General features: G+C 40.1%; 1 protein-coding gene across 1 annotated transcript in view; it reads left to right on the top strand.

Moving 5' to 3' along the window:
- LOC115429122 (uncharacterized) overlaps window positions 1–12,008 on the top strand; it is a 35,412-nt gene extending 23,404 nt beyond the window's left edge. Inside the window, exon 2 of the mRNA XM_030148374.1 lies at window positions 10,057–12,008. Coding sequence (XP_030004234.1) covers window positions 10,057–11,872 — 1,816 coding nt within the window. The 3' untranslated portion in view covers window positions 11,873–12,008. The remainder of the gene's footprint in view (window positions 1–10,056) is intronic.
- Window positions 12,009–13,077: the final 1,069 nt, after the last annotated feature.

Below are 13,077 nucleotides of genomic sequence, written 5' to 3'. Positions count from 1 at the left end.
ATAATGTAGTAGTTGTGTGATAATATCATTACCATGGATTAGCGTAGCATTTTTCAGTCCTTCATCCTCTGTTTTATTTTTTAGCAGGTAGCATCCAACATTAAAGTGTACCTGTACTGGTCATGCTAATGACATTAGTTGTGCATTGTGCATTACTTATAAGTAAGAGAAGCGCAAATTCAGCACACACACACAAAAAAAATGCCATTAATGCACCACACTGGACATTTTTATTATGTGAATTACCGGTGGGGGTAGAACCTATGGGGTGCAGCCATTACTGGACGTATGTGAAGTACCATCGTTGATTCCAGGTGATCAGTGCAGGTTAAGAAGTAGCAGTCAGTGAGAGAGATTGAGTGGAAACCACATGTTTTTGCTGTTTGTGCAGCCGTAAGCTTTGGACTCTGCCATTGTCCCAGGGACGTGACCCAGCACTGGCCGAAAATTTGTAATCTTAGACTGGTGTCTGCTGCATGGGTCAGTGACCAGTCCGTCACACCCGAGGTAATCGGATAATACAATGTTACTGTATCACTACCGGTGCTGGAACAGCCCGTGAATGAGGCAGCATGTCGCTGACCATGACTGATTGATGGAGCAGTGACTTAGTACTAGCATGTACTTGACAACGGGCTATAACGTATCATAAAATATATAAGTTATAAGTTAATATATAAGTTACTGGATGGAGCCGTTAGTATATGTGATCTTTTGAAATGGCTAACAATGAAAATTCACTACAGGCACCTTTTAAGATACCTTACTGTCACCTACTCTTGAACCAGAATTAATATCCCCTTAACTAAAGAGCCAAGCATGGATAAAAAAGTAAAAGTCCAGCAAAGTACTTCCATGTTTTTTGCAGACGCTGTACTTGAGGGAATATTCATTTGGTTGCAATCTGCAGCTTTACTGTCAGACGTCACTGAATATGACAACCTTTAAGTCTAGTATTTTAAATAAGCATATACCCAGTTGTTTTGTGTGTGATCATATCCTCCATGTGTCTACATGAGGAAAAGACAGGATATTGAACACAGTCTAAAAACTGCAGTGCATATTCAATAAACCATCTGAGATTACTGGTCTTCCCTCCAATCGGTTGGATCATTATATTACAACACACAAACACAAAGAACAAATAAAATAATCTCCAACCCCTCTCGCTCAGTCCACCACCTCTGGCAGCTGCAGCCCTGTGGGAGATGCTTTACAGTTCCCCGTCTGCCAAAACCTACTGTTTTTAAAGAATGTTTTCTTCTTTTTCCACACTGCAGTAAAGACTCTGAACACTTGTCTCAAACTCAGACAGTGTAGTTGCACTTAAACCTTATGTGAGAGTCGTGTAAATATTGGCTGTGTATTTTGCCTCCTCTTTTGTCTTTTGTCACATGTCAGTTTGGATGGTTAATGTTTTGTTGATATTCCTTTAGGATTCTGTCTGGCATTGATTAACTGATGTTATACCAGAAGACACTGTATTGAAAGAATTGTAGGGTAAATAGGTATATGGCTGTTATCCTAAAAGGTGTATAGGTATGTAATTAAAGTATTAAGATAAGGGGGTATTAACAATGTTCCTCAGCTGGAAATCACAGCCTTGGGTGGCTCAATGTTTTAATAAAACACTTAATATCTGGTGAAAGGCAATAAACCTACATATAACAAATAATGTTGTTTTTTTTTCTGCTAATCAGTGCAGTTCCTCAAAGACATGTAGCAGAATGGGAAAACACAGATACTGTGGCAAACAAAGTCAAAGTCTGGGGTAATTATTAATATGTATCTCACCGTTAATTCTGCCATTAATTGTGCAATAGCTGACTCAGTTTTTATTTATGTTAACACTTAAACAGGGCTGTTTGTCTGTTTTGATGGTGTGAGACCTGAAGTAAAGATATTGCTACATCATCTTCTCTTGTTGCAGGTCAGTGAACACTTAACATTACCTGAACAAGTCACATTTCACTATTCCTTTCAGCATCAGAGAGTTTTTGTTCAGTTCTCAGCACACCAGGTCTGAAAGCAGTGAATGGAAGACAGAGTCACTGCTTTGTATCTCAGTTTTTCTGGCTTTTCAGCTGCTCTCTCATTCATTTCTGTGTGTCCTCTTTTTCATGTTCATCCTCTATCCTGTCCCTCTCTCTCCCCCAGGAAATCAAAATTAACAACAAAAACAGACTTTTCGACAGTCTGTTTGGCACAGAGCTTTGCTATAGTTTGGCCAGACAGACATAAGAGTTGGTCACAAGGTTCTTTTCATCCACTTGTTCACAACTTCAGTCTATCCCATCCCAATTAGAGCTCTGTGTAACTCTGTTTGCAATCATTCCTTCTAGGCTTTACTGCACTGTCTACGTTTTAGTCATCAGTCTACAAATCTGTGAAAAATCATGTCCTCTACTTCAGTTAAATTACAATTATTCTTGTGCATATAGGCGTAATTGTTCATATATTCTTTGTTTATTCATTTATGTTTGTGAATCTCAGGCTCTGTGAGGTGGGGTATGTCATCTCAAGGACTGTCTGTGTCATGTTTGTGCAGATGTTCCAGGGTAAAATGCAAATGAGCTATTCAGTAGAAATACTGAAATGTGTCGCAGGTGTACAGCATAAAGTGTATTGTGGTCAGAGGTGTGTGTTTAGATCAGTTTAACACGGCTGCAAATGTGCTCAGCTACTTATAACTAAGACTTAAGAGCACCTTCTTAAATATGGATTAAAATGTTATGATACAACACGATACACTTTATTGTACTGTGGGAAAATTTGTTTTTGGGCTCAGCAAAAGGTTTAAGGTTTAACTTGGATTATTATCCCAGTAGGGAAATTCAGTCTCTGCAATTTACCAATCCTAACACATACACACGCACACACACACACACAAACGAACACACACTACATTGCATTAGCTTTAGCAATTAGCTAAAGTTACTGCTTTAGCTAATTGCTGCCATTGAAAGCTGCCATTAAGAGCATTCAGGGACCAACTCCAAATTTTCATCAACATTACTGTCAGAGGCAACAACAACAGAATTAACCTATATGTACCTGTTTTTAATATAACTGGAGAAAATGAAAGTGAAAGCTACAATCAATGAAAAGTAACTGACAATGAATAGCCTAGATTAAAAAAAAATAATAATAAAAAAAAAATAATAATAATAATAAACCGCATAACTCTTAATGGACAGGTATTCAGACCCTGTATTGTACTCCTGATGATATTGTATAAGGTCTTACAGTGTTAATGATAGCTGCTACATTTAGGGACTCTGTAACTTCTGTTTGATGGTAAAGGGCAGGGCAAGTCAAATTTATTTGTATAGCACCCTTCATACACAAGGTAATTCAAAGTGCTCTACAAAGGCATAGAAACACATAAAAGGATATGGAAACTGTAGACTAATACTAGGACAAAGCAGAATAAAACATTAAACAAAAGTAAAGTGCAAAAAAGATGAAAAAAGGAAAGAAAAAAATTAAAACAAGAATAACAGACAGTTAAAACAAAAGCTAAAAACAGTCTTGATTAAAATTAAGAGTGTAATGTTAAATCAATCAAAACAGTTAAAATTGTGAGTTGCAGTGCAGGTATTGGAACTGAAAAATAAAATATTGGGGTTTGTCAAATACAAGTACATTTCAAACAAGGTACAATGAGATGCATACGGCATGAATATACTATAAGTTCCCGAAAGGGGAAATAGAAGATGAGTGAATGAATAAATATGCATGTAATATACGCACCAAACCAAAAAAACAAACCAAAAAAAAAAACCAGACAGAACACAGAAACCACAGGAGAAAAACAAACAAACAAACAAACAAACAAAAAACACACATGGAGGATGTCATATGCTCTTTGTTTTTTTGTTTGTTTTTTTAACAAATGAGTTTTTAACCTTAATTTAAAAGAACTGAGAGTTTCAGCAGACCTGCAGTTTTCATTCACCATACAGAGCAACATACAAAGAGAAGTTATTTCTTTCATTAACTAGAAGCACTCGGAGAGCGCAGAGCTCCGCCAAGGCTGATCAGTGCCCCCCCCCCCCCCCCGTGGGCCCCCCCCACCCCCGATCACCACCAAAATGTAATCATTTCTTCCTTATCCCATTTCCAACGAACCCTGAAAATTTCATCCAAATCTGTCCATAACTTTTTGAGTTATGTTGCACACTAACGATCAGTGCCCCCCCCGTGGGCCCCCCCCGTGGGCCCCCCCACCCCCGATCACCACCAAAATTTAATCATTTCTTCCTTATCCCATTTCCAACAAACCCTGAAAATTTCATCCAAATCTGTCCATAACTTTTTGAGTTATGTTGCACACTAACGGACAGACAAACAGACACACAGACAAACAAACAAACCCTGGCAAAAACATAACCTCCTTGGCGGAGGTAATAACACACTTTACCACTGATAAACAACAACAGAGAAATACCTATCCCCCCACTCTGTGTGGAAAAAGAGCAACTTCATAATCATGAGTGCTGCAGTTCATTACATACATTCATATTTCTGTTTTTAAAAGACAGACTCTTGTAGCAAAGGTTACTTTTCCACTTCATCTGATGATTGTGATTAAAAATATGCACCAACAGCCCCCCACTCCCCATTCCAACTCGCCCTTGGTCGGAGAGCCCGCACCACCACCACCACCTCTAAAATGAATCCAGTGCTGTTGTACTATGGTCAACTGTCAAATGCAGCACTGAAATCCAACAATATTAGGATAGAGGTTCTGCCACAGTCTGCGTTTAAGCGGATGTCATTAAACACTTTGACCAAAGCAGTCTCAGTGCTGTGGTGAGCTCTTAAACCCAACTGGAAAATAGCTGTTGTTTAGGGTTAAACGTAATTTAACTGTTCAAAGACAGCTTTTTCAATAACTTTGCCTAAAAATGGATTTGATAGAGGCCTGTAATTTTGCATTAAGATTTTGTCCAAATAGTTCTCTTTCAGCAGAGGTTTGATGGGCGCTGTTTTTAATGCCTGAGGGAACATGTCTGTTAAAAGAGATGAGTTTACATTTTGAAAAAAGTGTTTGGCAAAATATCTAGACAGCAGGAGGAGGAATTCGGTTGTTGTATGATATCCTCCTGGTTTCTGAGGTTTACTGGGTGAAACTGTGTCATGCTTTCTAAATTCATTTTAAATGGACGCAGCACACGACCTGGATTCAAAGTTGATGTACTGACTGATTATCTTATTTTCTGGATTTTCTCAGCAAATTCATTGCAGGCTCTGATGGACTGAAGTTCAGGAGCTGCGGCTACAGGAGGATTTGTTAATCTGTCAACTGTAACAAATAAAGCACGTGTATTATTTTGTTTTTGGTGATGAGGTCAGAAAAGAAAGACTGCTGTGCATTCTTCAGTTTTAAATGGTAATTATGAAGTCTTTCCTTGTAGATGTCATAATGGACCTGCAGGTTTGTCTTTCTCCACCTTTGTTTAGCTTTACAACACTCTTTTTTTCCTTCCTGACCAGTAATTTTTTTTCTTACTGGAGATAACCTTCACTTTACTGTGTGCAGTGGAATCAGATATATTTGAAATCTTGAAGTTGAATTGATTTTTCAGCTCATTCACTGAACCACATACAGAACAGCGGACAGATGGAAGAGAAAAACTGATTAAAAATTTCACTTGTGTCTTCTGTGCCAAACCTCTTAGTTCTTATTTTTCTTTGGCTACTTGTGTGCACAGAAATGGAGCTCTCAAAGAAAACACAGGAATGATCACACATGGCAACATCAGTTACAACTACCCTGGAAATATCTAAACCCTTCGAGATTACCAAGTTAAAAATGTGTCCCTTATTGTGTGTAGACGTTATTGTGTCACACTCTTGAAAATTTTGGACTGGCTCAACCTGTGACACAGTTCTTCAGTTCCTTTGTTTTTGGGGTTATCAAAATTGATGTTAAAGTCGCCAACACTTATTAAACACTCATGATCAATACACATCAGAGAGAACAGTTCATTAAAATCATCAAAAAAGTCTGCACTGTATTTGGGTGGATTTTAAACATTCAGTAACATGACCTGAGGAGAAGACTTCTGCTGAAGAGCTAAATATTGAAATGAGGCCCCAAAATAGAGTTGCTTACTCTGGAGAGAGTGTTTAAACAGAACTGCTAATCTTCCACCTCTCTTGTACTCATGTACTCTAGCCTCACTTAAAAACGTGAAGTTGGGAGGAGTAGACTCAATAAGAACAGCTGCACTGTTATTCAGAGCTAACCGGGTTTCTGTTAAAAACACAAAATCCAGACTGTGTTCAGTGATAAAATCATTGATTAAAAATGTTTTTCTTGCCTTTGATCTGATGATTAACACAGCCATCTTGAATGTCTTTGGGCCTCTATCCTCATTCATTTTTGAAAAAAAGCAGTGACTCACAGGGAATGGATATCAGGTTAGAAAGAGTCAACCATACCTGTTGCTTTAAGATTACTGAAACAGGTACCCAATGGTCTCTGATTACTTCTTTGTCTTTCACCTTGCTACTGGCTATTTAGGATCACTGGTATGGTAAAGGAAGTAGCACAGGGTCTGTCCCATCTCTGGTGGACACCAAAAACTCATATTCAGAATGAAGGACATGGGATGGGTCCTCTAAAATTCTATGTGCTCCTTGTAAGATTGTTTTGCAAATGCGGGGGTTAAGGTAAGCAAACCGGTTGCATAAGCAAACCGGTTTCACAGACTGTATAGACCCACTGTGATTTGTGTACAACTTACACCCTGACCTCATCTACACTATTGACAACATGACATGAAAACAAGACCCTAAATGTATTCTTGACAAATTTGCAGGCATTTTTAACCAGCTGTTTTCTTGTCTTTTCTGTTTTCTGTCCGCATCTCGGCTTGTTATTTCTGGCAATAATGTGTGCAGTATTTTCGTCCCGAAGGACTAAGATGCTGCTTTTATTCCTACTTTAATGTGTTGTCGTTTTATAATAGTACACTGTCCATGCCCCCACTTCCGTCTGTCTCTCGATGTGTCTCTCATTCTGTCCCAGTCCCTTATCCAGCCTGTTAATATTGCCTGTAATGTGTTGCTTTCCTCCAGGAGGAATAAGCAGGTAGTTTTATCTAATCCCTGATTTCCCATGTGACTCCCCTCATGCTGTTCATTGAATTCATCCGACTATCCGACCACTTCAGTTTTCACACTGCCACTAATAAGCCAGACCCGCAGTAAGAGCTGCCGGCTTCTAAATGAGCCAAAATAAAGCACACACACACAGATGGAGAGGTACTGTAGCTTATTATGCAAGTCAAATATAAGTGTGTATGTGAGTGTGTGTGAGTGTTGGTAAATTAGGTGATCAGTGTGTTGTGTGTTAGACTACACAGTGCATTGCAGTACATCCATTATAATCTCTTGTTGAAAATCTCAGCAGGCTTCAGTCCCTTAATCCCTCTTTGATAAGGCTAAAGTAACACCATTATTCTGGAAGTTACACGTTCTTTTACCTTCGGTGGAAAATCCTTTGGAAGTATTTTATCAGGTGTGGAAAGGTCAATGTCAATAGAAAACACTATTAAAGTACTTTCTGTTTCCCAAAAAGGGAAGAGTGTTAAGTGGAGAGGCTATTTCTGACCACTTAACACAACCTGATAACAACAAAAAGTCTAAGAGGTACTCATCGATCTTGTCTCTCCATCCAACCATCATAAAATGGGACACACACAAAAAAAAAAATACATCTAACAACATTCAGCTTCCCTTAACCCATAAAGACCCAATGCTACTTCCTCCTTCATCCTTAAGTGATTTATCCCCATTTATTTTAATATTATCCTCTTTACTTTGTGTATTGTTCAGTGTAAATAATGCACTTTCCTATATTTAATATACTAATCATCTAGATGTAGATGATGATTTTATATCAGAAATGGAAATAACTGAAGAAAAGTGGACTTTGTAAGTAAAATCTATCATTAATTTAACATAAACCAAGTGTGTCCATCCACTGTCATTGATCAAACTTCATGGGTTTTACTGGCAAATCGATGTTGTAGAAGATGACGATGTTTCCATGGTAACTACGGAGCCTCTGAAGGTCCAAATGGGTCATATCTAATAACCATGAAAAGATGAATAACTGCATTTTACACCAATTATTTACATGTATTGATGGGATTAGTGGATCAACAGTTATTAAATATTTTATATCAGTAAATGGTTTTGGTCAGTGATGGCTGTTTGGGTCTGCATGGGTTAAACTGATTTTTTTCTCAACTGTGTCTTTATCAGCACAAAGATAACAGCATAATTCCTTCAAGAATGAGCTCTTTTTCTGATTCACCGATGCATTAAAATTTGTCCTTGTAGGAGAAAGGTGCAATCTCACCAGATCACCTGGCATTTAAGAGAATTTATTCTCCAACATCAACAACATCTGCCAGAATCATTAAAACACCATAATGCTCAGAGTTAAGGGGATGAATGCTCCCAACGATTCACAAACACACAACCGAGAAAACATGTACTTTCACAAAACACGTCATTTTCCAAACAGCTGTGCACCAGTATTTGTGCATTAGCACATGTAGTGAAACACTTAAGTGGATTGAGAGGGAAATTCATTTTAATAGTGGTTCTACGCATAATCTTTTCTTTTGTAGTTTCAATAGAACACATTCTAATAATCTACAATTACATGACAATGACAGTTTCCTATATATAAAACACCTGTTGCAGAGAGACCACAGCATGAAATAAGCTGGCAACGATACACAAACACACCTACACAATTTAGTTGACAGTGATTTGCGTAATCCAGTTTGCTTACAGTATAATGTATATTTATATTTGGTATAAAGTTGCTAGTTTAGAGGCTTGTGGTGCTGACAGAGAGACAATCACTGTAGCTCTGTATTTACTGAAGTGTCTGTGTGCACTTTGTGGGTATTCATTCTGAATCCCAGGACAATGGTTAACTCAACATTTTTTTACAAAGAGATGAGGTTCAAATATGGTTTATGAATGAACTTTATCAATATGCACAGCTTGGCAAAAGAAAATTCCCCACCTGGATTTAACTAAGCAAAGATGTAAGAGCATTTTATTGGATAATTACTGCAGTGATTAAAGTGTTTCAGCTGCAACATGTTGTTTAGCTCTCACTGATAGCTTCTCATTTCGTAAACATCTATTTATTTGCACAGAGCATAAAGATTAGACTGTGTTTCAATGGATAAAGGTCATGTCGTCTGATGAGTCCAGATCAACCTGGTTCCAGAGTGATGGGTGCATCAGGATGAGAAAAGTGGCAAATGATGTGATTACCCATCATGAATAGTGCCTACAGTACAAGCCTTTGGGGGCAGTGTTATGATCTGGGGTCAGTTCAGTTGGTTCAGGCCTAGATTCAGCAGCATTACGCATCTATAAAATCAGTTAACTAACTATCTGAATATACTGAATGACAAAGTCTGAACATCAGTGAATTTTTTTATTTGCTGATGATAGATAGATAGATAGATAGATAGATAGATAGATAGATAGATAGATAGATAGATAGATAGATAGATAGATAGATAGATAGATAGATAGATAGATAGATAGATCTTTTATTGATCCCGAGGGAAATTCAAGACATTCCAAGATGACAACACCAGGATTCTTTGGGATCAAACATTGAAAGAGTGGTTCAGGGAACATCAGTAATCGCTTTCATCAGTCCAGACCTGAACCCCACTGAGACTCTGAGAGATGTGCTGGAGAAGATATTTCTTAAGTAATTTGTCACCATTTATAAAATCACATATTTTCCAATATTTAATTTACATCATTAACTAAACATAAAACAAGTGTCTCCATCCACTGTCATTTATCAAACTCCATGGGTTTTACTAGTGAATCAGTGTTGTAAAAGAAGTTGGTGTTTTCACATTCACTATGAAGCCTCTGACTGCCCCAAAAAATGGATCATATATGTTGACCATGAAAAGATGACGAACTGCATTTTACACCAATTATTTACATGTGTTGATACAATTAGTGGAGAAGAATTGTTGATACAATTAGAAGAAGAAAGGTGGAGATAGGCATTATCACAGGGTGCACTATCTCAGTGACTCTCTTCACCTTGGCCATGAATATGCTCATCAAGGCTGCCGAGCCGGAGTGCAGAGGGCCCCGAATGAAATCCGGACAACGACAGCCACTCATCAGGGCTTTCATGGACGACCTTACAGTCACCACGGAATCCATTGCAGGCTGCAGGTGGATTCTAAAGGGACTTGAGAAGCAGGTGGAGTGGGCCCGGATGCATTTCAAACCTGCCAAGTCTAGATCCATGGTGCTGAGGAAAGGAAAGGTAGAGGACAAGTTCAGGTTTTACATCGCAGGCACAGCCATTCCAACGATCACTGAGAAGCCAATCAAGACCTTGGGCAAGGTATTTGACAGCTCTCTGAAAGACAGAGCATCCATCCAGTCAACCTGCTCTGAGCTGGATGGCTGGCTGAAGTCTGTGGACAAGTCCGGCCTACCTGGAAAATTCAAAGCCTGGGTCTACCAGCACGGCATTCTACCCAGGATCTTGTGGCCCCTCCTTGTCTATGCCGTCCCGATCTCCACAGTAGAGACCCTAGAGAGGAAGGTTAGCAGCCACCTTCGGAGATGGCTAGGACTACCAAAGAGCCTGAGCAGCATTGCTCTTTATGGGAACAACAACAAACTGCAGCTGCCCTTCAAATCTTTGGAGGAGGAATTCAAGGTGACGAGAGCCAGAGAAGTGATGCAATACAGGGACTCAAGCGATCCGAAGGTGGCCAACGCTGGAATATGCGTGAGGACTGGTAGGAAGTGGAGGGCAGAGAATGCCGTCTTAGAGGCAGAGGCAAGGTTGCATCATAGGGGCCTTGTGGGAGTGGTCACACGGGGACGTGCAGGGCTGGGATCCTTTCCAACTCCTGAGTTAAACACCAGAGGAAAGGCGAGGAGGCACCTCATACAGGAGGAGGTTAGAGCCACAGTGGAGGAGTCAAGAACATGCAGGGCAGTGGGGATGAAACAGCAGGGTGCGTGGACAAGATGGGAGAATGTGGTTGAGAGGAAAGTGACCTGGGCTGAAATCTGGAAAGCCGAGCCTCACCGCATTAAATTCCTAATCCAGGCAGTTTATGATGTGCTTCCAAGTCCATCGAACTTGCACTCATGGGGCCTGGCAGAGTCACCAGATTGTCCTATGTGTTCTAAGAAAGGAACCCTAGAACACATCCTCAGCTGCTGCTCTATGGCACTTGGAGAAGGGCGGTACCGGTGGAGGCATGACCAAGTCCTGAAAACCATCGCTGAAGCCATCAGCACTGGAATTGAGCGGGCAAAACGGTCCCGTCCCTCCAAGAAAACTATCACCTTTGTCAGAGCTGGGGAGCAGGCAATCCCGGCTAGAAGACCACCAGCTGGCATCCTGACCACCGCAAGAGACTGGCAGCTGCTGGTGGACCTCGAGCGGCAGCTGAAGTTCCCCAGACATATAGCTGCCACCACCCTACGCCCAGACATCGTCATACTATCAGAGGCCACCAAGCAAGCCGTGCTGCTGGAGCTGACAGTCCCGTGGGAAGATCGGATAGAAGAAGCCTTTGAGAGGAAGCTCTCGAAGTACACAGGACTGATCAGTGACTGTCAACAGGCTGGTTGGAAGGCAAGGTGCTTCCCAGTGGAGGTGGGATGCAGGGGTTTTGCGGCTCAATCCTTGGCCAGAGCCTTCAGTAACCTGGGCATCGAGGGAGAGAGTAGGAGGAGAGCCATCCGCAATGCCACCGAAGCGGCAGAGAGAGCCTCAAGATGGCTGTGGCTCAAGAGAGGAAAACCATGGAGCCATGGTAGCTAGTTGCCATCTGGACACAAGCCGGGGTCTGATCAGCCCTGGCTGGGTCACCTGGATGAGGGTGTATGATGTTGAAAGACCCGAAACACCCAGTGATTCCAGGAACATCACTGAAGATGTGTCCAGAGGCATCAGTAGATGTATTCCCACAGTGGATCAACAGGTATTAAACATTTTAGATCAGTAGATGGTTTTGGTCGCTAGTGGATTTTTAGGTCTTTAAGGGTTAATGCAGCTATAGATGGGAGTAAATGTTACATTATTTATTGTGATATTAAAGCTGCAGGAGCTGAAAGTAAAGGAAAACCCACCAGAACTTTGAAGTCCAAGTCAAAAGACCAAGTATAAAGATGTCCTGATTCCATTACTATGTGGAGGTCAAAGTCGAGTCACATCTGACTGACTCACAACAACTTATTTACCTGTCCTACCTGTCTGGCAACACCCAAGACCTTTTAGAATTCCAAGGGGTTAGAATACTTTTTTCCTGTCTGTCCACTTACATTACATAATGCTAGAAGGTAATTATTGGATTTGTGCATAAAACTGCACTGCATATTTGAGTATATTTTGGACATTACACCATTGTTAAAATTTGTCAAATACCTATTTTCTCTGCTTGAAAATTCATGGTCATAGTGTAGGACAAATGCATGATAAACTGTCAGCAGTGGTCAAAGAACTATTAGTAACTCCAATAAAACTACGATTTTAACGAGAAACTCCTGCTGCATCTCATTGAAACAAAACTAAACATGCAGAACAGGTAACTGGAAGGTCACTTAATCGTTTTGTTAATGAATAAGCTACAACTGCCTCGGAAATACAGGAATTTAATCATTGGTAAAGCATGCATCATCATTCTAAGTACTTTATTTGCAGATGCATCTCTGCAATTTACGCAACACAGGGGTACAGAAAAGCATGAATGATGAAATCATGGTGAAGACAAAGTAGAGGATGGTGCATGTGGATAAAGACTGAATGTATGTGCATGCAATTTATTCTACAGTAATGTTTGAGTCAAACTGGATATAATCTGCAACACACATACATGCATACAGCCAGTCTAAAAAGATCAGAGTTTATGAACCTGACACTGAATATCTGTGCATGCTGCCTTTTAAAGCTACTTGAGGTTTAATAATTGTCCTTAGTTCCTTTATCATGAGATATTTTGGCAGGTAGGACCAAGCTGCTTGGGCTTT

Source organism: Sphaeramia orbicularis, chromosome 12, assembly GCF_902148855.1.
Source record: "Sphaeramia orbicularis chromosome 12, fSphaOr1.1, whole genome shotgun sequence".
NCBI classification, from domain to species: domain Eukaryota; kingdom Metazoa; phylum Chordata; class Actinopteri; order Kurtiformes; family Apogonidae; genus Sphaeramia; species Sphaeramia orbicularis.
Note: the sequence above shows the minus strand (reverse complement) of the source record. Positions and strands in the feature narration are given on the sequence as shown.